The 26,105-nt window shown below is 39.7% G+C and overlaps 1 protein-coding gene across 3 annotated transcripts in view; it reads left to right on the forward strand.

The window, feature by feature from the left end:
* The first annotated feature begins 6,752 nt into the window (after positions 1 to 6,752).
* tmem260 (transmembrane protein 260) overlaps positions 6,753 to 26,105 on the forward strand; it is a 28,267-nt gene continuing 8,914 nt past the window's right edge. The window contains exons 1-6 of one of the 3 annotated variants that reach the window (XM_077556057.1): positions 6,753 to 7,047; positions 10,895 to 10,926; positions 13,287 to 13,438; positions 25,179 to 25,356; positions 25,441 to 25,554; positions 25,634 to 25,813. In XM_077556057.1, the coding sequence (XP_077412183.1) occupies positions 6,939 to 7,047; positions 10,895 to 10,926; positions 13,287 to 13,438; positions 25,179 to 25,356; positions 25,441 to 25,554; positions 25,634 to 25,813 (765 nt within the window). In that variant the 5' untranslated portion in view covers positions 6,753 to 6,938. Of the gene's footprint in view, positions 7,048 to 10,894; positions 10,927 to 13,286; positions 13,439 to 20,525; positions 21,883 to 25,178; positions 25,357 to 25,440; positions 25,555 to 25,633; positions 25,814 to 26,105 lie in introns of those variants that run through there. The other 2 variants (XM_077556066.1, XM_077556075.1) reach the window with 2 other exon arrangements.

Genomic DNA, 26,105 nt, shown 5'->3' on the forward strand with positions numbered 1-26,105 from the left:
TTTGACCCATCAAATTGATTTGTTAGCCCTTTTATTTTGTAACTGCCTTTTTAATGGAGAATAGTCATGACTATTGACATTTTCGAGGTCTATGATGAATGGCCAGTGAATGAAGGAAGGTCAAAAATGGCTATTCATTGCTCAATTACAAGAATTTTCATGATTAGCCCATAGAGATAAGGCAGTAACATTTTTCAACATCAAAATGCTAAAATGAAGCTTCACGTGACAAGTGGCGCGCGATAGCGGGTTGCACTACGACGTAGGTGCCATGGTTGTGATTGGTGAGTCTGTCAGTGATTGTCAAAGTGTGGTGCGGGCTCCCTCTAGCGGTACGTAAACGAATAACTGCATATTGCAGTTCAGTTGTACATACAGTGGTGCCTTGAAATAGGTGGTTCATTTGTTCTGCGAGCACACCGGTATCTCAAATAATCATTCCTAGTTGAAATGAATGGAAATGCCATTAATCCGTTCCACTGGCATTTCATCTTTAATAACCTTACCCGTGACTACGGTAAAGAGGAGAGGACAAGTGCTATAAGAGTATGGATGGCAAATTTAAATTAAGAAAATAAATGGCAATTACACTATACTGCATTTCAACAAATTGCAATGTAAAGTTTAACATTTTATGACACAGCATTTCCATCAAAAAGGTTCATCATGTAATTCAAATTTCATGGAAATTTTATTGTAATTTTCTGCTTTTCTTCTTCATTTTTGACTTTTTATGGTCACTTTTTTGGGGTAGTTTTTTTTTTTTTTTTTTTTTACTTTTCCATCTACCTTCCTTCTCCCTTTTCCTGACAACGTAAACATTTGGACTCTGACAGTTTTTTGAATATTTAATTACTCATTTTTATTTCATTGTAAATTCATTTATAGAATATATTATCTTAAAAAAAAAAGGTTTAAAAAAATATATTTTTTAAGAGAGATCCACAGAGAGCAACACTGAAAAGCCTTCATGATTTGGCTCACTAAGTGGCCTTTACAGTCGATATTTGATGCTAATTTTATGCTAGCTGTGCTGGGCCATGGGTTTCTTCCATCATGACTCAAACGAAAGTGAAAAAAAAACAATATCAGGTGACACTTTGTGTTTCCATATGGTAACAGATTACTTTCCAGTTCATCATTTTGGCGTTACATGAAAAGACGTATGAGAATCTATCTCTGCTGCTAACCAAGAGCAATCAAAACAATAGGCCTACCTCTCTTCCTTGTGGATTTATGCTTGGTGGCTGTAATGACAACAATTGTTAGTAGATAAAATTGTTTGAAATATTTTTTTATTATTGTACAACTACTCATGTGGCCACTCATCCCCAAAAAGTTACTTTAATTATGGAGTCGGTGCTAATGAAATCTTTATCAGTTCAAAAGTAAATGTATTGCTCCCACCTGGTGAATGTTTTTCACCCTCCGGTTTGTCCCCCACTGAAATGATTGTGATAATAATAATTAGGAAAGGGGGTTGTTTTATACACCCTGTCAATAGCCAGCTGGTTCTTCCAAGTAATATATCAAACACCATGTCCGGCGTGAGGGAGTGTCCTCTGCTGGGAAACGAGATAGACGATTTATCTGAGCTTCCTGTTGCTTGACAAAATTGAATCCTCTCATTTTAATTGCTCTCTAGTAGGTGTGCTGCTCAGGGCCATGAGAGCACGAGCGCTCTTATGTTGTCCCTCTTTGGACCATTATGTTTCATTGTGCGAGATGCCGATTACGGCTCGCTTTATCCTCGTCATCTATCTGACTCGGGATCATTTAGGTAGCTGCATGTTACAAAGGAACAACAGTCCGCACTGTTATTAGATGTGTTTGAGTCCCCCGCTTCTTGTAATGAGAAGCAGATCACAGAGGAGAACTAATCTCACAGAAGACACACGGACGCATTCAAGACACTTCATAGAGCATGCAGCAAAAAAAAAAAAGAAAAGATTCACGTTAAGTTTTGTTAAATACGGAAGCGTGTTGCATTCACTTGAAAAAACAACAACCAAGTTGTTTGTTTTTCTGAATATTTTTAGTTTTATTTTTTCTTTTCTGTCAAAAAAAATTCCGAAAAACAGGCTGAAAAAAATTATTCAGAAAAACAGGAGGAAAAATTACTCAGGAAAACAGGAGGAAAAAAATGTTCAAAAAAACTGAACCGGTGTTCTGTTTTTCGGAGTATTATTTTTATTTTTTTTATCTCTGAACTCCAAGTGACTTGTTGCAGACTTGCTAATAGCGGAAGCGGACACTTTTTCTTGCATACCTCCATATGCAATAAGATATATCATACTACACGGTTTACTTACTGGCTCTCAATAAAGGAATTAATGTGTATACTGTATTGTGGAAAAATTAAAAAAAAAATATTCAGAAAAACAGAGGAAAATATATATATTTTTTAAACAGAAAAAAATATTTAAAAAAGAGGGGAAAATATTCAATAAAACAAAACAAAAACAAAGCTCTAAAAAGATAGAATAAAAAAAAAATGAATTGCCCAGCAGTTGTGCTGTACCAACACAACAATACTTCATTGACACCAATTACTACTTTCCTTTGGGTCGGGACTTTGGCACCATCTAACAATATTTGTCATCTGAGGGTGGTTGTATCGCCAACCTCAAATACACCTCACCAACCTGTGGGCAACTTCATAAGCAATCAAGAGCCGACTATCAGAAGCTAATTCTGTTAGCTAATGCTAACAACAAAGAATTCAGCTTTATTTGTTTACATGCCATAATAAATCAATTCTCCACAATACTGTATGTCCCCAAGTGTCCGCTTCATCATGTAAATAATATCAAATTCCCTGTCTGGAATCGTGTGTCTTGAATGTTTGTGGGGTTATGAATGGGTGCAACGTGGCTGTGAAGCACATTCAAAAAAAGGGTTTAAGTGGATTACACCTCATTTCAAGGATGCTTATGGTAAGATTAAAACAGATATGAGGTAACTGAGGAGAATGCTAAATCTGATAGATTGAATTTCACTCATCCTTTTTCCTTCGCCCTGTAAGCTACTTGCTTGTGTATGTTTGCGTGTGTATGTTTTGTGAGTGTACAATAGCTCGTCCCGTTTTAGCAAAAGTTTTCACTTTCTAACAAGACCATTTGTTATTTTAATTGAATAGATGAAAAAAAAGATTTTTTAGAAATTTCTCACCATTTTTGACCGTGTGCTGCCATTTTGAAATTTGCAAATACTTGTATTATGAAATTTAAATGGAATGATAGCACTGCTACTATTTGCACATTTAGTTTCTGGGTATTTTTTGTGTATGTTTGCGTGTGTGTGTTTTGTGAGTGTACAGTAGCTCGTCCCGTTTTAGCAAAAGTTTTCACTTTCTAACAAGACCATTTGTTATTTTAATTGAATAGATGAAAAAAAAGATTTTTTAGAAATTTCTCGCCATTTTTGACCGTGTGCTGCCATTTTGAAATTTGCAAATACTTGTATTATGAAATTTAAATGGAATGATAGCGCTGCTACTATTTGCACATTTAGTTTCTGGGTATTTTTTGTGTATGTTTGTGTGTGTGTGTTTTGTGAGTGTACAGTAGCTCGTCCCGTTTTAGCAAAAGTTTTCACTTTCTAACAAGACCATTTTGTTATCTTAATTGAATAGATGAAAAAAAAGATTTTTTAGAAATTTCTCACCATTTTTGACCGTGTGCTGCCATTTTGAAATTTGCAAATACTTGTATTATGAAATTTAAATGGAATAATAGCGCTGCTACTATTTGCACATTTAGTTTCTGGGTATTTTTTGTGTATGTTTGCGTGTGTGTGTTTTGTGAGTGTACAGTAGCTCGTCCCGTTTTAGCAAAAGTTTTCACTTTCTAACAAGACCATTTTGTTATCTTAATTGAATAGATGAAAAAAAAGATTTTTTAGAAATTTCTCACCATTTTTGACCGTGTGCTGCCATTTTGAAATTTGCAAATACTTGTATTATGAAATTTAAATGGAATGATAGCACTGCTACTATTTGCACATTTAGTTTCTGGGTATTTTTTTGGACCAAAGTGAAAATTTAGGGACTGTTATCCATACTAAAATGAACAGAATTTTCCCGCCAATTTTGACTGCCCACCATTTAGAATTTCTTGAAAATCGCGACATTTCGACAGAAGATACCGCCACAACGATATTTGATGGCGTTTCCCGACAATAATGAAGCCTAGCCCAATTTCAGTATTCTATACTGTCTCAAAACATTTTTACATTTACTACCAATTTTCCTTGTGAGTCACCATTCTGAATTTTCCAAGAATAGTAGGCTATAAATCTCACTTGTTATAGTAATCATTATTAATTTATTAGAACCCTCGCGAGCCACTACATTGTGATAACTTACATTGATGTTTCTGCATTTGGCAATTTATTATTATATTATATTATTAGTATGGGATTTTTTTTAATGGGCTTTAGGTGAACTGATGAATACACACACGCTCGCACGCACGCACGCACACACACATTCACGTACTCACCCACATACAAAAAATATATATATATATATATATATATATATATATATATATATATATATATATATATATGTGTGTATATGTATATATATATGTATATATATTTAAAAAAAAAACATTTATTAAATTTTTTTTAATTTATTTGTTTTTTTTTTTTTAAAAAAAAGGAGAGCAATGATGATGTCAAATCGAATGAACAATACTGAGCTCTCCTGGAAAAAAAAAAAGAACCCTCGGATGGCTCAAACCTAACAACAACGTCTTTCAAAACCTGACTACACAATATTCTAATCACAGCTGAGCCAAAGTGTCCAAATTGAAACATTTTTATGTTTCCCTTTCACGCTAGCACATCTGCTTCAAAGTTGACAGCTCAGATGGATTGTGTTAAACCTCCACTCTATATGGAATGAATATATGTACACGGGCTCATATATAATCACATTTAATCTGATACTATAATGAATTCCATTGCTATTAAAGTTAACTAATGTGTGTTAATAACTTTGTGCCATATGGAGGGAGGCACTTTAGGTAATTCCTCTTTTTGGACAGGCTGCCAATAAAAAAGGCCACATTAGGAGGAGAGTAGGTCTAATCCACCAGACACTCTAATAATGTGACTATATCATGCTTTTATAGTTTTAGCTTCCATTCAGAGCTTAAATAATGTGTACAAATTAACACACATCTGAGCATTTTTGCACGTTTTGCACTTGAATGTCGATTTATGCGTGGTGTACTAGAAGTGTGCTTGGAGAGTAGACTTTATGACGTGCCTGATTACACCCCCCTCATCCCCGTCGCTCCCAAATTCCTCCCTACATCCCTCTGCCAGCCAGCACTGCAGCCCAGCGGATAACCACGCATGGATTAGCTGTGACATCACACTGAAGAGATGGCTGAGTGCGAGGAAGGCCGAGCACTCGGGTGTGTGTCAGATGTGTGTGTGTGTGTGTGTGTTGGGGGCTGATTAGACGGCGAGGGTGGCAGCGAGCGGCAAGCTAGGATTAGGCAGCCATTGGAGAGTTGGCTATAGGTGCTGACACCACTCCACCTCACCAAGGGCTCAATTTACTGACAGATCAGACTCATTTATGGTGGGCGGGGATTATTATCAGTTCAGTGGGGCCATATTTTTATGACAGTAACCCTTCAACCTGTGTGGAGACCTTGAAGGATGCCGAACCAACACCAGTGCACCACTGACACATCGCAATTATAGAAACCATCAATACTTTATAAAAACACAATATAACATACATACATCACCTGGAGCAGTTGTAATAGTGTTGTTATGAGCATTGCTGATGTTGCTAGTTGTTATGCAGTTGCTATGTCCTCTGTGACATTTGAAGTTTCTATCCAGTCAGTAGGTCCCTTATGTTGCTGATGATACATTTGTCACTCTCTCTTTGTCTATAGTCGCTCTTATTTTGTAGTTGCTATGCAGCTGCTATGTCTCTTATGATGATGTTGTCAGTTGCTATGCAATTGCTATAGCCACTCTTAATTTGTCTAATGTTTTATGTCATATAAGCCTTTATTCTGTCAAACAGAATTGTTCCTTGCCCTTCTTCCATGCGTTCAGCCCTGCGTTCTCAATCAAGGTTTCTCAGTCAAGGTTACATCCGTCAGGTGTTTTTGTTCAAGGTCATTTGAATCCAGCCATGCTCTCAGTTGTTACTGTGTATTTTTGTACATACAAGACTTTTTATTTCCCAACTCCCATGTCTGTGTGTGGGTCCAAACCTCACGTGACACAAGTAAATATTGTGACAGATGACCAGGTCACTACCACTCTTCTATCTTTGTTTAAAATACTTTCAAACACGTTGACGCCTTTTTAATGCTAGATTATTTGGTAGCCTACACCAAAAATTTCTATGGGTCACTGTTGCCCATTTAATCATCAAAAATGTGACATTTCTGCATCATTTTAGCCTTTTTGTGTCACAGGCGTGTCAATATATTTAATACTTCATGTACTCAAACCAACAATATTTTTTAAAAATATTGTAAAACATTTTCTTTTGGTGTCATTTTTAATAAAGTACAGTACAAGGCTCAATCTGATGCACAACATATCAGGAGTGTTTAAACATTCACAATTACAAATCAGAAAATGATTTAAAAACATATTTTATTATTTATAATACTATTTTGAACTTGTTTTATTGATTTTGTACTGCGTTGCCTTTGAAATAAAGATTTTTAAAAAAGGCTCGCGATAGTCTCGCGAGATTTGCTCACTGGCGCGGATACGTACCAGGAAAAGAAGAGATTCAAGTCTTCGGTAATGTTGTATCTGCATTTTGCTTTGAGCGCATTAAACTGAAATGGAGTCGCGCTGTTTTCTTCCTGCGTGGAAGTACAGCATGGCTCGCTAGCTGTCTCACGTTATCCTCCGAGGGAAAACTGCGTATGTCCATGTAAACAATGGCTACGGAACAGAAGGCGAGCTGGTTATTGAGTGGCGCTACCGTCGCCTGTGTGCTCGCTCTCTACGTGCCGTGTGTGCAGAGGACAGTGCCCGGCGGAGATTCAGGTTAGTTCTCATGCTCACCAGCAAGCTTTTCTTCCTTGTTTCAAGTCACGTGGGTTTGTTGTGTTTTGGGATAGCTGCTCCTGTGGTACGTTTTTGAGCTATTTAACTGAACTATCCACACCTGGGAATGGGATCTGTCAGGTAACTAAAATGTGTGTACTGTACACTGTCTTACACTCAAACACATTGTGTGTAAAATATTGCCGTCAAAATTTAAAGCCAAACAAACTCAAACTCTTTGCTTAAATGTTTTTATATGTTTATTAAGCTACTTTTCAGATTTGCAAGGTTATAACAAAAAGTTCAGTGAGCTCCCTGGGTCATCGGTATGTCTTAAAAATTTAAATGAAAACGTAAAGTTAAAAAGCTACCCTAGTTCCTATATAGTAAATAAAGTTTTCCAAATTTTAAAAGTAGCTGAAATGGTAAAAAAACAAACAAAAAAAAAAACATAAATAGTCCATGAAGTTAACACAATTTTAAATTGACATCTTACCGGCTGTCAGATTTGTAAATAAATAAATAAATAAGTCGGATGCGGATATTTGTCAAAATGCCAAATACCGGTGCCGATAAACGGCCTGGCCTATCACTAACCTGGATTACCACCACTGTGCAGCAACAGTGGGAGATGAGGTAGTTTTGAGAGGAGAAACAAAACATAAACAAGCAAAAACTAATAAAGTAAGACAATGTTGACTCGACATCGACCATCAACGCATTTGGCCATTAACTAGCCATCATTAAAAAAAATGTTGTCAGTCCGAATAAAGATCTGTGGTCACTTTTTAAAATGTGATCCATTCCGATCTGCCGTTTACATGATCCGCTCTGTTAATCAGATCAGGAGTGAAACGCGCTGACATTGATCACGTAATTTATCAAGATGAGTTAACAGTAACTTGTCACTTTTAATGAAGCAAGATCTTGATAAAAACAAGTTCTAAGTGCTGGTACTTTATAACGAATTCTCCCCTCTCCGACAAATGCTATACCGCTGTATTTGCAATGTGTGAGTTGTGTCATTATCTCAAAGAAACACAAATTTGTATTCTAGATACTGTTCTGTACATGGACAATATTTCACTCCCAACCTTTAACTTGCTGTAGGCCAATGTGTCTTCCAACATTCTCTGTAATGCTGTTTGTAGAAGACTACCTTGCACATTTGCAGAGTGTTTAGTTGAGATAGTCAAGTTACAGACTTTTAAATTGGCCAAATGAAGACTCTGCTGCTTGTTAGCTTAGCGGCGGTCTGGCGTACGAGTTGCGGAAAGAAACGCACATTTGCACATTGCAAGCGTATGAAAAGCTGAGCCAGATATGAACGCGGAACGATGAGGAGAGAGCGCCGAGTAGCCTGCCTGCTCCCATGAATGAGGATGGTAAAATGGGGGGGGGGGGTGCTTTGAAAAAACGGCCAGCCCCTTCTCCACAGTGTTTAGGGACGGTGCAGGATGCCCGCTCTGATAGTGCCAGCTGAATTCCCCAGGTCTCCGTCTCCGTGTCCTAATCTCTTTAGGTGTGATGTGCCCTGGAGAAGTTTGAGCACAGCCCCGCGGGCACACTGTTGTCTAGGAATGTGGAGTGTGGAAATGATGGGGATTACGGGAAAGGCCGGTGTGGGTGCCCATGCTCCACTATCACAAAGACTCTTGGCAACCTCGCTGCTCCCCCGTTGAGTCAATATCTTCCTTTTTTTTTTTTTTTTGGAGAAGGCCTCACTGTGAGATGATTTTGCTCACTCAGTTTGATTTATGTTGAATGGGGGGAAAGTGTGCCACCGCTCAGGGAAAAAGAGAAGCTGACGAAGGACAAGAAGATGTGGAAGCAGCGGCTGCAAGTAGCTGGCTGCTGGTGCCAGGTGAAATGGAGCTGGAAAGTGTTTAAGCTGTGCAGGTGGAGGAGTTCTGACTTCATGCTCCATTAGACTGATAAGAGTTAGGGATCCTCGTGTAGGCATTAAATCAATGTTGTAAATCAAGGTTGCAAAATAGGAGTGCCATAGGCTTTTTTACTCATTATATGTTGATATGTTCATGTTTGGATAAAGCAATCAAGCCGTAAATATCTCAGTTTTTTTAAATGCAATATAGCGTCCCCACATTTGCACAATTCAGGTCAGCAAATCTTGTGCAATTAAACTTGTATGCTTTCTTTTTTCTTTGACTGTTTTGTGTTTTATTTTGTGATTTTGCCACAGAAGGAAACCAGTTGAAGCAAAGAGGACATACGTCTAATTTTTATGTTTTCTATTGGTGTTACTTTACCTGTGCAATCAATAAAGCGCTATGTGATAGTGATAGTTTGGCCGAGGAACACATTCATTTAAAGGTACAGCAATTAATTGATGAATCGACCACTAATAGATAAGCAAATTCATTGATAATTATTTCTGATAATTGATTGATCACAGATCTACTATTGTCCAAATCCTCAGAGTTTCAGCCTCTCGACAGTCGACAGTCGGCAGTAAATATGAGTGTTTTTTAATAAAGGGATGGAAATAATAAAAAAATAAATAAATCAGATTCATCGTCATGTCATGTGTGTAACATTCTCACAACAATTCCGTTTTTCTTCTGGGCTTCAAGCTTAGGCAATAATTAAGACATTATAAATTATAGGATATTTATTGCGTCTTAGGTTAGCTCTTATGTGTGTGACTCATGAACGTGATGTTGCGCACAAGACGCAGCACATTTGCCTCGGTGTCTCTGAAAAGGGATGTGAAAAAGCTAAACTGCTTATATATGCTGGCACAATAAATATCAAGGTCTCAATTATTGCCTAAGCTTGAAGCCCGGAAGAATAACAGAATTTTGAGACTGTCCCACTCCCACACGTGACGGTAGGATGGCCTTAATCAGTTATTAAAATAATTGTTAGTTGCAGCTCTAAATAAATTCATTTTGCATTTGTTTACATTATTCATATTGGAAAAACAACTTGGAAGTCAAGCATCAGGAACATTTTTTTTCCTTCCGTTTCACAGAAGGGTTTGATGCTCCGTGCTTTGTTGATCCAGGACACGAGGAGTAGGATGTTGCTGAATTTGATGAAGCAGAGGCAGGACTTTTGCTCTAGTGCCAGTAGAGGGTGCTGTCTTGAACCCGAAGCTTTATCAGTGTCAGTTAATCTGAACCAAATTTCAATTTTCATGAGTGGGAGATGTAAACATTGGGTGAGAAATCAGCATAATTTGAAATGCTCTGGGTGTATTCTGGCACAAATGGGTTTGTGCCCAGCTACATTAAAGCTTGCTCAAATAGCTTTTAGGAGTGGGGTTGAGAGGGAAGGGGGGGTGGGGGTCTCTTTTCATTCAGTGTTGTGCTTGTGCCTCACACAGAGCTTGTCATGAAATTGTGCAGCCGCCTCTTATTTTTGCAGCTTACCTCATTCTGTGACTGTCACCAGCGTCGCCTTTTTTCCCCGTTTGTGCCCAACGGACTGAAGGCAACACTGAGACACTGGCGGAGAGTGGCAGAAGAAAGACCCTGACGCACGGGGAGGATGGCACTGGAAGCATTCTCCTCAGATCAGCATATGTGTGTCTTAGTGTGACAGTGCATTGGAGAGGGTGTCTAATGGCTGGTGTGTACGTGTGCCGGCGAAGGGGAGGGGAGGCATCAGGGGAGAGGCAAGCGCTGAAGAGAATGAGCGTGCCGCTTAGGAAATGTCACACTGGGAAGATTTGCAGGTTTTGATCCTAGCAAATGAATGCAAAACCCCAGTGCAAGTATTTGATTTGGGAAAACTTTGGGAGCAGACTTGTCTCTTAATAATAATGATTGGGTTTACATTCATTCCCCCCCCCCATCCCCCCACCCCCCATTCTCTTCCACAGGAGAGTTGATCACCACTGCCTGTGAGCTGGGGGTGAGTATTAGCTCTATTGTTTAATCAATTCACTCATTAACTCTTAGAAGCATTAAGCAAGTTTAATTAAGCATGGGCAGAAAGCAGATTAATTCAGTTTCAGTCCACAGGTTTCCCCCTTCGTTTCTTTACACTTCTTTGACTAAGTTGCAAGTCGAAAATGCTATAATTTGCAACCCCTTTTTCAAATCCAATTAAAGTCAATAGTAAGGCGATGGCTTTTGTAGGCTTTGCCTTATGTACGGTATAAGGCTTATTATATCCACCCCTCGTTTTTTTGTGTGTGCGTAAGCCGCAAAGAATGAACTAAATCGGGTTAACAGTTATAATAAGTTTTATTATTTAATAAAGTTTATTACGCCGCTGTGATCCTTTTAGGGAGCCTGTGTCGGTGTCACTATGCCAGTAATCCCGCCGTTAGGGCTGCAGTCCGTGTGGCCTGCCCGGCTGCCTACCAGGCCTCCCAAAGGCCTCGTTGGCCACCCCGGTGTCCCGGACCGGCCACTTGGATCCCAAGAGTTCGTCTTCCCTTTTGTCCGCCTGACTTTTTTTGTCTCAAATATCCTGAACATGAATTTGTCCTCTCATTTAATTCTTTCGTGCTCAAGTTCATTATTTGAACCTTATCTGACCTTCTTATTTTGTTCCAAAGCCCACCCGAGGCTCACGGTTGTCATTTTATAGTACGGAATGTTCTTCTAACGTTGACCGGCAAACTCACCTTTCCGCGCCGTCTCCAGTTGAAGCGCTGCCCCTTCTTTTCTGCCAGTGTGACTCGTGTTATCAGCGGCAGGAAATGAATCTGTCTTTAATGACTGAGCCCTTATCTGTGCGAAGGAGACTTAGCGGCTAATTGCCGCGATTGCCGAGATCCCCCAGACGAGAGCGAGCACGGCTCGGAGGCGGTTTGGGGCGGGGGAGGGGGGCAAGATCACGTGTTGTGCTGCGTGCTCTCGGGAGCTGCACTGTCCTTGGGAAGAGGCCAAAGAAAGACAAGGGAAGAGTGCAAGGAGGAGATGCCTTTGGTGTCAGTAATTTTCTGTTCAGGGTCACAGATTTAGCCCACACCAACTACATGAAAGTCAGCCGTGTAAACCACTACTCTTTGAATATCATGTCAGTTATTTTGTGAGACGAGGTGCGTCTTTTCTCCGTCGCTCCAATTCTAGAAGTTCATTCAGACTGAATCAACTGCAGCTGCATCCAACACTGTGCAACCCATTTTGCCTAACTTCCTTTAAGACAAGATCAATTCACAGTACAGCAAACAATCAGATGTATTAATGACTACTTTATTGATTAAATCTAGGGATAGGCGAGATAACAGGTATCAGTCTCGAGCTTCCATTTTACAACCAGGAATTTGAAATTAGATTAATTTCATGCAATTTTAAGGGAAAAGTAAGCATAGAGATAATTTCGGCATCAGCCTTTTTTTTTCTTTTTTTTTTTTTACAAATCTGAAGGAATTTAGCTGGTATATAATTAAGTGACAAATGCTTGCGAATGTAGCACATTTTTGGTTTTCATCAGTTTGTAAAAGGTTGCAAATACTCTATTTTTGCAGACATTTTTTACTTGTCGTAAATTTTTTTAAATTAATCTATCTATTTTCCAGGTATATATTTATTTAAATGTTCACTTTTCACTGCTGTTAACACTGGGAACTCTGTGCACTTTTGTTGTTGTTAGAAATTAAAACAAAATTAAGTACAATTTTTAACATTTCAGTTACTGTATGTTGCCATTTCGGAAAACTATTGTAGAAAACTTTAGGGAGCTATTTAATAGTTTAATTGTTCATTTATTAAGACATAGTGATGACCCTGGAAGCTCCCTTCACATTTCCAATTTTAAAACAAAGCTGTCTATTCTCTATATGTTTAAAATTAACATATTGAAAATTTGAATATTTTTCAACATACATGCTTTCACCAAAGTTGAGAAGTTGTTCACTAATATTTTCTCTTTTCCTGCCAATGGATATCAGTTGGCATCGGCCCTTAAAAAGCATATCGGTCAATCACGAGGAAAACTTCTATATAGGGATGTATAGGTCTTTCATTAAAATCATTTGTCATTGTTTTGTGTGTGTGTGTGTGTGTGTGTGGGGGGGGGGGGGTATGTATTAAATGTACTAGTGGTATCGGTAGTGGTCTGAAAAAAGTGTGATCAAAACATCCCTGATATGATGAGAACTTTTTAAAAAACATAAAAACAAACAGTTTTGTTCCTGTTCTATTTCTGTTATTGCACTAAAGTGACCAGTCAAACATTGTCATTGTGTTTAGTCAACCAAACTGAATTTATCTTCCAACATCACTCAGCGTGATTTCTAACGCTTGCGTTTGTGTGTCTAGGTGGCCCACCCTCCCGGGTACCCGCTCTTCACGCTACTCTCTCGCCTGACTATATGTCTTCTGCCCGCGCTTTCGCCAGCCCACAGTGTCAACCTCATGAGCAGCGTGCTCGGGGCAGTGGCTTGTGGTACCCTCTGCATGACTGTATGTAGGTAAGTAGGCCTTTGTAGATGTAGAGAAAAAAACATATATGTGCATCTCGATTTAAATTTCAAGTTTAATTTCATTTTAGTACAGTTGAGATTTCAGAAACCAAATTTCTATATTAAAAATAATTAACATTTTTATTTCTTGAGATGATGATTTTTTTGTTCCTGTTAATTATAATCATCAGGATTATAAAGATGAAAAATTCCATATTTCACTCAGTGGGTGGTGGTTGTTTGACACATTTTGTGAAAAGTTGAGTTTTATAGGCCAAAACGTAACAACATCACAAGACAAACGTCCAAACAGGAAATACATTTGTTTGGAGAAACAGGAATTGACATTCTTCCACTACTTTTTACATCTGGCTGCTGTGTGAGGCACCGAGTGGCATTTTGGGGTCCTGACAGCCTGATGGTGGTGTCCCTAATCCTCTGTTCAGCATTCAGGAGCATCGCTCATGTTGCCCTCCCCCCGCCACAACCCTGCCCAGCCTGTTTACCCATCAGCCACCCGTTGTGAGTTAGCGGGCGCGTGTGTGTGTATGTATATCACAATTATCATGCCCTCCAACCCCCGCACCACCACATCTCTGTATTCCTGCGCCCCCCCGCATTGCCCAGCATGCGCCCAATCCTGACATGGCACGATTTCTAATCTGCCGCTTCTTCCCTCCTGGGTCTAAAAAGGAGCATGATCACAAATGCTGTCCTCCTCTCGCTCTGTCAAAACTTGCCTCTCTCTTGCACATGATGACAGTTTTTGCTCTCATATTTGCTCACTTAATCATGGAAGTTTTTTGTTTTTTTTTATGTTTTTGATTTTGTACCTCTCCTTCTTTTACAGTATACGACGGTTGTTTTTTGTTTAGTTTTTTACCATCTTCACCCATTCCTAACCTTATTACCACTCAAACTTAGGCTATCCCCCCCCCCCCCCCCAAAAAAAAAAATCCACACTCTCTATTCCCCAGGAAATAATTAAGTCAAATTAAAACCGTACTTAACGCAATACATACTTATATATGTTGACCAGTGGTTGAAGTTAACATGGTAAAATGTGTTAAATGCATGTTTATACCACAACCTTTTGCCTATGCGTAGGCGTCTCTGGCATGAAAAGTTGAGTGGGACACAAAAGTGGGCACTTTATATCCACAAGCAGCAAAGCCTACACAATAAATTCTAATTCAATTCAAGATCACAATCCGGTGGAAAATGCAGTAGCCTACCATTTATTCATAGCCTTACAAATTAAGGCTATAAATAAAACCTTCGAATGGTTCAAAATAAGGCTGTGCAATTAATTGAAATCCAATTACAATTTCAATTATTACACACCACATTTACAAAATTGGCATAATCGTAAACAAAAGATTATTAATACTCATTTTGAGTTGTTTAAATGTATATATTTGCATCTTTTTTATTTTAAAATGACTCATTTAATAAATCGTGTTTGCCCCAAAAGGAATTTACATAATTAGAGTGTTTCAAATAATTGTATTTGTCTTAATATTTTTAAATGTTTAAACATTTTCATGTTTTGTATCAAAAAATAATCGTTTGAATAATTGTGCTTTCAATTATTACCAAAATAATTGAGATTTTTATTTTTTCTATAATAGAGCAGCCCTAGTTCAAAATAAAAATGCTACTGACCAGTGCTGTTCATTCAGCTCGGTTTTTTTCAGCTCAGTTTCTATCTTAACTTTATTTCCAATTGGCCAGATTTTCTTTGCTGCTTCAAATTCAACACATGGAAACGTTTTGCTGAAATTACTGAAAAGTGTGCTGTCCACAACAAGCAGCGCGACTGTAACACATTGTTTGCAAACATGTGTTTTTATTTACTTGCAATTGACTAATTTGTTCTGTGAATTATTATTACTTTCGGTTTTGTATTTTAGTTGCATGCTGAGGTGTTTTATGTGCTGCGCATGTCAAGAGCACAGAGGAGAGAGAGGTGTAACCGAGCGAGCCTCGTTCGAGGGATTAGAGAAAAATAATTGCTTGCTGTAATATCTCGATATATTGCTGAATCGATTTTTTTTCTAACACCCCTAGTTGTGAATGATGTATAACAAAGCAAAATGTTTTTCAATTGCGTTATTTGTGTTACTCAACTGAAAGGTTAAAGCCAAAGTTGAGGGTCAAGGGCTCTGGAGAAGTACAGTGGACTAGGATAGTGCTCCATAGGGGCAAGCAGGCTTTTAGAACAGACTGGATTTTCCAGATGAGCTGTTTAGGTCTTTAGTTTTTTCTATGACCCCCACAGCCTTAATGCCAATTGATGAGGCACTGTTCAGTTGGACGACTAGAAGTAGCTCTTGGCCAGACGTTGAGAGGCGGTTACTCCCAGGCCAGAAATACGCATGCTGTCTGGGAGCATTTGGCTCACAGTGTGCATGTTAACTATAGCCCTGTTTGTAATCTCTGGGGATTTAGATTCAATTTTGGATTATGGCAAAGTGAAAAGTCATTATGAAAACATCCCACACCACTCTACCTCAACTAGAGCTTGATGGGTAGCAAGGACCTCAGCCAAAGCAAACAGTCACATAACATAAGCTGTTAAGTGTGAACGTAATGTAATCTATGGGCTCCAAAAAAAAAAAAAAGCATCAAATGTTTTTGTTATCGGTTCAGGGTTTGAATTTGTAGATCAGCAAGTGTAGTAGTGGCCTGGCTAAGAAGGGGGAAGGTTGGTGGTTGTCCAATATATTTTCAAAACTGACCAGTGATACCTGTCCCCCCTTGTGTTGTTTGTTTATTAAAACAAATAATTTTATACCTTCACATGAAAATTGCATTTAAATTGATATGAAGGCATTTTGTCTCAAAGAGTAAATTCTGACACATTTATCTGAAATGTATCCAAACCTTTGAAGTATCAATTTCAATTAGTCGGCTGGATTGCAGCGTTTAATGTGGGGGAATGTGCATTCATAGGTTTGGAAGGCACTTTGCTTTGGCAAATATAGAAATGTAACACTTTCCTTTGATTTGTCAATTCCACTTCCCTCTCTTTGCCTTGATCATGTGGTTTGATGGTCAAATTGCACGTCTTGATACGTTTTCGCACCGTGGCCTGACAAGCCTTTGAGGAAGGCGCGCAGAATGATAATTACTATCGATTGCGCTCGGGAGGTTGACTGAGGAAAAAACACTTGGCCCGCGGAATGCTACGGGCCTCAGCCGTGAGACTCCAGAGGAATGCACCCTTCATAACGGGATAATCCAGACAGCTCTGTATTCTGCGCTCACTCTCGTTTTCACCCTTTATCTGCTAAAGCGGCTCTGTATCTCCACTACCTTAGAGGGATCTCTTCCCCATTCCCGAGCTTATCCCGAGAAACCACGAGCAGCCGCGTTAGCATGCTGACAGCCTTCCGAGTAGAAAAACAACCCTGGAACACTCTTAACATCAGCATTTTTTAGTTTGATCGCGATTACATAATAAGCACACCAAGCATGTCTGTCCTTCTCTATCACCTGGGTGAGAGGCTCCGTTGATAAAAAAATTGGCCCAGCGGATGCCTCAGGTAACAGGAGGGGGTGAGTGTGTGCCACCTCTACTCCATCATCAATATGGTTGAGATGGACCACTTTTCTTTGGTCCTTCCTCGGGTCTCCTGACGGCCTCACGACTCTGGCTGGAAGTGTTCGGTTTAGGTGAACTAATGAATACACACGCACGCACATACACATACTCACCAACATACAAAAAAAAATAATAATAAAAAAAAAGAGAGCAATGATGATGACATGTCAAATCGGTAAAATTACAGAATGAATAATACTGAGCTCTCCAGAAAAAGAAAAAAAATCAATATGGTTGAGATGGTCCCCTGGCCTTGCTTGACTCTGCTCTCCAAGGCGTGTTGTTTTCCAAAAGATGTATCATGTCAGAGCCACATTTCCACAGCATTTACATTTTGAATGGCTCCTCTCGGCCCGAGCTCAGCCGAGATTTAAAACATGGAATTGAAAAAGTGTGCTGTGGTCTGATGAGTCCAGAATTCAAATTGTTCTTAGAAATAATGGACGTTGTGTCCACTGTTATACATTATTAACATTTTTAATTCTTTATTTCATATATTAACCATGTTGAAATGTTTTATAGATGTGTAGAGTAGGTGAAATAGTGTTGAACTCAGTATAATTTGACCTTAACCTTGTTTTTGTCTAAAAATTCCTTCTCAGTGTTTTGCGCACACACATTCTCTTCGTGAGAACAGATTCTGCTTTGAGAGAGCACACACACACACACACACACACTCTGTTCGCACCATCACTCACGGCCACTCTAAATCCAGTTCAATTTGTTTGTGAGATATTGTTTTGGGGAAAAAGTACGAAAAGTACCCTGAGAGTATATTTTGTCTAAAAAGATGAACACAGCTGCGGACTGTGTACGAAAATAATATTATGTAACATATTGTGTGAGAAGCAATCTGTTTTACTTATTCATTATGGGAGGAGAAATAGGTGTTCTTTTACTGATTTGGATTCTTTAAAAGCTGTATTCCGCAAAAGAGGGGGCACACGCGCACCCTGGAATTCCACCTTTTATGTGATGTTCAGTGTTGTGTGACCGGAGATTCTCTGTAATAAATCATCCTTGCAAGGGCCTTTCCACAAAGAAGTCTCATCTCCAATTTTTTGGAACACGCAAATGATGACAAATTATATCATCATTTAACACCCCCAGGCTGAAAAGTGCAACAGCCTGCATCTGTGGTGGTATGGCGGTGTGTTAGTACCACGGAATGGGTAACTCAATCACCCATCTTTGAAGGCGCCATTAATGCTGGAAGTAAAGGTTTTAGAGCAACATACTGTATGCTGCTATCCAATTAACTTCTTTTTCAGGCACGTATGCTCATTTCAGAACGACGATACCACGCCACATTCTGCATGTGTCACATCAGCGTGCCCTCATATTTAAAGAGTGCGATTATTGATCGCCAGACTGGCCTGCCAGCAGTCCAGACCCGTCTCCCATTGAAAATGTGTGACACATTATGAAGCACAAAATAAAAGACCCCGCCCGGACTGTTGAGCAGCTGAAGTCATACATGAAGTAAGAATAGGAAAGAATTTTAGCAGCTAGTGTCCTCTGTTTCCAAATGCTTTTTGAGTATGAAATAAAGATAACACAGTGGTGAAAATGCCCGTCACAGCTGTTTTAGAACGAGTTGCGTGCATCAAAATCAAAATGAGTGAATTCTTGCCCAAAAAATAAAAAAGAAGTTTATCAGCTTGAACATTAAATATTGTCCCGATATATGTTGTTTTTATTTACATTTTACACAACGTCCCAACTTCATTAGGATTGGGTTTTGTACTTTTGGTCTGTCGTGGACATTGTCTTGAGATTCCGGACTTGTTTTCCAATTGCTTTGTTTCTGTAAAGTTTCTTCCTATGATTCGTTATCCGTTATTGTGTGCGATGTGATGATGATGATGATGTCTGGTAATAAAGATTCGGGACCACGGTGAAGATAACTTAGTGTTTTTTGGAGTATAAGTCGCCAAATCCGACTTTTCTTGGTCTCGGTTTGTGTAAAATGAAATGTCCTGAAAAAACGTGACTTGTACTCCGAAGCGGGAGTACATTCAGGCTTTGTGACATCACATGATTAGCTTACATGTCATTTACAACCAATTTGTGGACGTTGTTTTATTTCCACTCTATATTGCGGTCCAATAGCCTTGCTTTCCCCACCATCAGCATGACCAATGGTTCCCCCAGGACTCGTTCTCTAATACAGTTCAACAGATGTCTAATGAAGATGTTATTTCCTCATTACTGGCTATGGGATGGGGATCGAGAGGAGGAGGGCCGTTTAGACAGCAGAATACACTACCCGTTTAATAGTCCTTTTCGTCCTTAGGCCTGAGATTGTGTCTGTCTCGGATGTCAATATTACATTCCACAACCACCACAGGCAGTCTTAATAAGGCACCCCGGCATGGAGACGGATCAGACTCGGCAATTACAGTTCAGCCAGAATTAGTTAATGGAATCTATACAGCAACATTTACGTATCACAGCCGTGTGCCTAATGACTTTGGTGGAAAAGCAGCAAGAAAAATCGTTGTCAGTGAATTGCATAAACATGATTTTTTTTGTGTGTGTGTGTGTGGTAAATTGCTCCCCCCCCCCCTTCCTCCTGTAATTTTTGTGTGTTGGGCTGAGATTATGATGGCATTGCGGGAGAAATTGTCATGTCAGTGGCTGCATTGTTTGAGCAGAATTGTGGTGATTAATTTTATACGCACTAGGAGCACTGGAGCGCTTCCTGGAGGAGAGGTGTCTTGAGTGGCAGAGCCCGGGTCCCTCATTTATCCTCCTCGCTTGTGGAGCAGACTGCATCCTTGTTGAACACTAAGAATGAGACAGGGGAGTATGTTTCAGTAATTGCTCCAAAATTGGGTTGTGGTATCCCACATTCAACTGTGCTTGACTGTTTTTTGAAATCATCAATTGAAAAAGATTATACTGAGGCAGTAATGAAAAGACGCTATTGTTGTCTTCAATCTATTCGTTGTTTAATTAGTATTAGTGATGATTACTTGGTTATTTAAGGTGGTTTTTCACAGACTATTTCATTATAAAATAGGCACATATTTTCTTGGCCAAATTGCTTTTGGGTTCATGTTTGTTCTTACCAATTCATGTATGTTGCGCTTTAAAAAAAAAAAAAATCATTGGTTAATGTGCAGTGCTTGACAAATGTATTAGATCAGCACTGAGTGTAAGGTTTTTGCCTGAGCTGCCTTAAATTAAAATTAAGTTCTATATAGTGCTGTCACTGTCGAATATTTTTAGAATCGATTAATCTATCGATTACTCAATTAATTGACTAATCTGATTTATTTTAATTTCGCAATAAACTGTATTACAAAAGCATTTCTTCCCTGATAACTGTTTATTAACCAGTGATTTGTGTTTATTTCGTACTTCCTAGTCGTATAGAAATAAAATAAAAAAATTGGGATGGATGTTGTACTATGTTACCGGTTCGATCATTGTTTTCCAAAGTAAACTCAGATGTTTGCAAATGTCTTATTTTGATTAAACACAGAAGAAAATCAGTCTTCTTTCATGAAGGACTACAGAAACCAGTGAACAATTACTGTTGGTATGAAATCAGAGGATTTGGACAATTTTAGAGTAAAAAATTGCTCCAAACGATTACTCGATTATTAAAATAGTTGTCGATTAATTTGATATTTGATTACTTGTGGATTTATCAATTCATTTTGACAGCTCTAGTTCTATAGTGATTATTTAATACGCCAGTATGAAAAGCACTTTAACCACAATCTTTAATTTTATAATGTTATGATTATTGTTAGCTGGTCAATTTCAGATTTACTGTTTTACACGAAAAAAGTGAAGAAAACATAAAAAAAAAACATGTTTGTTGATTTTACAATGTCACAATATACAGCAGTTATTTACTATAAACATTTTTAATCTTGAAAGGAAACAACAGTGGTTGATTGTTAGGCTTAATTTCAACTGGATTCGCAAGAGTCCACATTTTAAAGCACCATGATGCTGGTTGATCTCTTAATTGCTCTGAACAATTATTGTGGTAGTTGAGCACTGTATATCAATGGCAATACATAATGTATTTTAGTTTTCTTTCTAAAATTTAAAATTTGGATATACATTTTAGAAAGTTAAGGGTCTGATACAAGTGATTGACACCTGCCATTTTCCCAGCTCAAGCCCATACATGGTGTCCTTGAGGGTGCCACTAACAGTGTGTGTTCGCTGTGATGGGTCAAACGCAGAGGCCAAATTTATTGTACATGTGTGCGTACATAACAATAAAAGACGATTTCATCGGTTTTCTTTTCAGCTTAAAGTAGTTTTTGCAATTTTTTTTACCTGCTAAATTGACATTTTGTGGTTATTCCGAACTAACGTGTTTAGAATGTGAGATGTACTTCCTGCCAACTGAAAAATATGTTTTTGCCACATTTATTTATAATTACAGTTTGGCTTTAAAGTTCAAAGCAATGCAATGCTCTGTATTATAATAGCTACTAAGTACCCAGCCTTGTGTGGCGGCCAGAGGAGAGCCCGAGGGTGTCGTCCAGGGCCAGCTGGAAGCGTCCGTCGCAGCCCAAGCCGACCACCTTCTCTACGGGTTCCCTCTTCAGGAATGTGTGATTCCTTTCCAGCACTCCCCCAAAACCACTTGGTCGAGAGAGAACAGCCTAGCGCTGATCTGCGATGGCACGGTTGTGGTATTTATTGTCTGATCCCTGAGGTGCTTGTGTATCGCCGGCTGCCCCGACCAGCTCCATTGTGAAGTGCCATTCAGCGCGCGGGGCTGCTGTACGCTTTTGTGTGCAGTTATTCAGCACAGATGACTGCCGCCGCCGCCGCTGCTGCTGGCGCGTCGAGTGTAGCGAGAACTCGAGTGGTAAATGAGGCAGCTCCCATTTTTGACACTTCAAAGTGGTTTTACTGCGCTTTTGTGGAGTCCTTGAAGGGGACAGTGTTTAACAGAGCCTGTTGTACCATTGTCGTTTCTTATTTGCGTGTTTACCTTTCATCTTTCTTTTTGATTCCGCTCAGAATATTTTAGGCCAGATACAGTATTCTTCAAATGTGACTTAAAAACAAGACCATTTGTAATTGACATCATTTAATGGTTGATGTCTTGTCAAAGAGGTTAATTGCCCAGGCGAGCACACGGACACTTTGGCAGCAAGGCTTCCATTCAGGGTAAACGACCTCAATTGTTCTTCTGCCACATTCCAAGCCAGGCCGCCGTCACCGAGCCACAGCATTTCTATACAGCAGCATCCTGCACTACAGAGAACGCCGATAACAGCGAATGCGGCCACTCCGGTGTCAGAATGTGTCCTGTTCGATCTGTACGCCCTGCATGGGAGCAGCCCGGGCTGGAGAATGAGCTGCGGAGAGGCAGACGTGGACCCAGGTGGTCCCGCGCAGACAGACGGGTCATTTACTTCTGTACTGTACACACATCACCGGGCTCCAACGGACTGTCAAGTTCTAACAGAGAGATTTGTCAGCCACCCAGTGAGAATAAAGTAGTAGAAGATGAAAAAAAGATGCGTGTCTGAATATGTGACAAGCGCTGCATATCTATCAGGTGCGGCTTAAGGAGCCAGAACCGACTTGTTGTAATAGCCGTGTCCATGGGACCCCCCCCCCCCTTTACAGTTCGGCGCCCACAAAAAAAAAAACGCTTCCCTGCTATGAGTGTGAGCTTCGGGTTAATTGTCGAGCGGGGAGGTAAACGTGTGTGTGTGTGTGTGTGTAAGGGTCCCCGTTTGCCCCCACCACCTTCATCCGTGCTTCAAGTTACAACTAATTCCTGGAGCGGGGCGGCGAGGGAAGACGCCGCCGCTATCTCTTATTAAGACTCGCGCCTAGACGCCCCATCAACACGCTCTGCCCCCCCCACCCCTGCACCCGCCCTTTCGCACACATATTCACGAGCTCGCCTTACAGTGAACACAGAGAGGGAAAAAATAGTGAAGGAGAAGAAAGCCCAAGAAAAAAGGGGAAGTAGTCAGCTAGCAAGAGTTTTTTTTCCCTACCCTCTCTCTCTCTACTCTCTTTTTTTTCCCTCTCTGATTTAGCGCGCTTTCCTCAGAAAGCTCCATTGTTCCCCTCGCCTAAGTCTCATCAGGCCTTTTGTGGCTGACTATCACAGCGGCAGGCAGAGAGCTGGAAATGTATAAATGGTATCATGCCTTCTGATTAATGGCGGTGCTTATGAGTCAGGTCTGATAACGGGCCTGCTCTCTACTCAATTTCAGATACCGTTAATGGAATCTGTCTTCTGCGATTGTAATGTGAGAGCGCCTAATTTGCTATGGAGCTTGAAGCTGTCACCGGCAAGGGATTGTGGGGTCATAAGGGACCTGGCAGCCGTTTGGCCTGCAGCTTGTATCTGCCGCGCTGAATAGAGCAGCTCTCTGCCTGTCAGTTAGCTGATAGGCTGATGAGGACTCTAAGCCACTCCACACAATGGCGGAAAGGGCCATACTGCCTGACTTCCCTAATTGTCGAGCCCGCTCATATTTCCGAGCCAGCGTGCAGGGGACCGGGCTGCTCCTTTTTTTTCCCCTGTTTCTCTTTTGCCCCCTCTCTCTCTGTTTGAACTTTTTTTTTTCTGCTTTAGTTCCTCCTTCATCCGGCACACAGTCTCAACCCTTTAACATACATTTGACTGCACTATTTTGCTCCCGCCCCCTCCTCTTCCTTCCTCCCGTCATTTGTCACCTCCCTCTCTTCCCTCTGTCTCTCGTTTTAGTAAGTGGTGGGTCTTAGCGTATGACAGATTAGGCCAAGTTTGCTTCAATTACAGCAAAAGGGATGGAGACATTACAGGAGAGGAGGAAGGGGAAAACTTTTGTGCACACATTATATTTAAGAAGCTGAGGATAAAGGGCTATCACGACCACGGCATTTAAAAAAAAAAAAATTAGGCCGGTCTGTTTGAGATCAACTTGCTTCTCTGAGAAGGGACGGTGGTGGGTAATATTTCTCATTTGGGCCAATTCACAAAATGTTTTTCTAGGTCTTGTCTGTAGAAACAAAATAGGATGCAAATAATATGGGTAATTTGTGTTTTTTTTTTACTACATAACTTTAATGTGAAACTGCTGATTTTCACTGCTAGGAAAAATGGGGTGCGCCACGTCACGCCACGCCACTGCCGAGGGAAAAAGTGGCAAAAACTTGGGCCATGTCCACACGGAAATAGTGTCAGATAATCATTCATAAAAATATGAACACTGAAATGAAAACACCCACTCAATGGGGATGAAGCACAGAATATATATATATTTTTAACAACAACTTTGGGGGCCTTAAAACAATGCAGGAAAAGAATGAGCAGTTAACGTTTGCGTGTCTAAAACCAAAGCTTATAGTGTGTTACCTTCGTGTTAGTTCCAAATGGAAAAAAATCTGCTAAATTAACAAAAATATGGACACCTTGCAATTACACTTACAGTGGATTATAAAAAGGCTACACACCTTTTCAAAAGCCAGGTTGTGATGTAAAAAATAAAAATAAAAAAATGCAACCAAGATGAATCATTTCAAAATGTCTTTCCACCTTTAATGTGACCTTTAAACTTTAATTGAAAAAACGTTTTAATGTTTTCAAGCGGAACTAAAACGGCTAACTCCAGTTGAATGTGATTGCGTAACTCTTTAACACACGTGTGAACATATTTTCAGTTTTTTATTTTTACTTCCCCTTGAAAATGTATTTTTTTTTTAATCTTGGTGTCATCTTTTAATATAACAATAACCCAGTGTTTTTTTTGTTTTTTTTTTACAGGGTTATGTAAACTTATTATATACATTGTATGTAAATTGAAAAAGAGTATGTGATTCTGTCTTCACAACTTTACCTGCCTTCAAAAATTTGGGAATTAGGCTTGTTGGTTGATGGTTTGATTTGATAGTCATAGATCTGTGTGATCAAGGCCTTCTACACCAAAACTCATCCAAACATGCCTTTATGAACCTGTGACTGAAAACATCAGATAAGGCCACTCCCAGAAAGTGGATAATTAGTTGTTTTTTGTGTGTGTGTTTTTTTAAAGAAATTAATTTAATGTTGCTAACATTGGTGCACACCATCCAATGTAAGGCAAAGCATTTTTTTGGGGATAAATATTTGTACTTGTTTATGCTGAGCAGCCCCCTATTGTCCTTCACTGTCAGGTTGGTTGGTCCTGGTCCTGGAGCAGCACTGGCTGGAGGAGTTTTTGCCGTTTCCAGGCTGAGTTGGCAGTGGTCAATGGTTGCGGAGGTTTTCACCCTCAACAATCTTTTCACTGGGCTGCTCTTCTTCTCTGCTGCCAGCTTTCACTCAGCCAAGAATGCATCCCAGAGGCGAAAGGTAATAAACCTTTCAGTTTTGATATTTTCAAATCTTGTTTGATGTCCTCACAATGACATTCTCCATCCCTTTGCTTATTGTTAGCATTCACAGTGGGGGGCGCTTTTCTGCGGGCTGGGACTCTGCAACCAGCATACCCTGGTGCTGTATGTACTTGCTGTCATTCCATGGGTCTTCCATAGACTCCATTCCCACAGGGTAAAACTGAAGATCTTACATGTTTATTTGTTTGCAAATCCCATCCTTGAATGCAAATATGTTTTTGCTGCCTTGACAGGAGCTGTCTCTGCGTAGCCTCACGTCCATGGGAATGTGCTTCCTGTTGGGGTTTCTGCCCTACATCTTCCTGCCTTTCTCCTCCTACATAAACTCAGCCCGTTGGAGCTGGGGGGACCAGACCACCATATCAGGCCTGCTAACCCACCTGCTCAGGGCTGAATATGGCACCTTCAGTCTGGTAAGTGTTAGATATTATTAACATTTAAATTCTTTATTTCATATATTAACCATTGTTATACATTATTAACATTTTAATTATTTTTACTAACCATGTCGAAATGTTTTGTAGATGTGAGGTAGTGTTGAACTCAGTATAATTTGACCTTAAGCTGGAACATATTGTTTGGTCTAAAAAATTCCTTCTCAGTGTTCTGTGCGAAAACACATATTTGGTCCTTGAGAACAGAATCTGTCTCAAACACACACACCCCTGACCCTGACTCTGTTTTCGCCATCGCTCACGGAAAAGT

Source organism: Vanacampus margaritifer, chromosome 1 (genome assembly GCF_051991255.1).
Source record: "Vanacampus margaritifer isolate UIUO_Vmar chromosome 1, RoL_Vmar_1.0, whole genome shotgun sequence".
Taxonomy (NCBI): Eukaryota; Metazoa; Chordata; class Actinopteri; order Syngnathiformes; family Syngnathidae; genus Vanacampus; species Vanacampus margaritifer.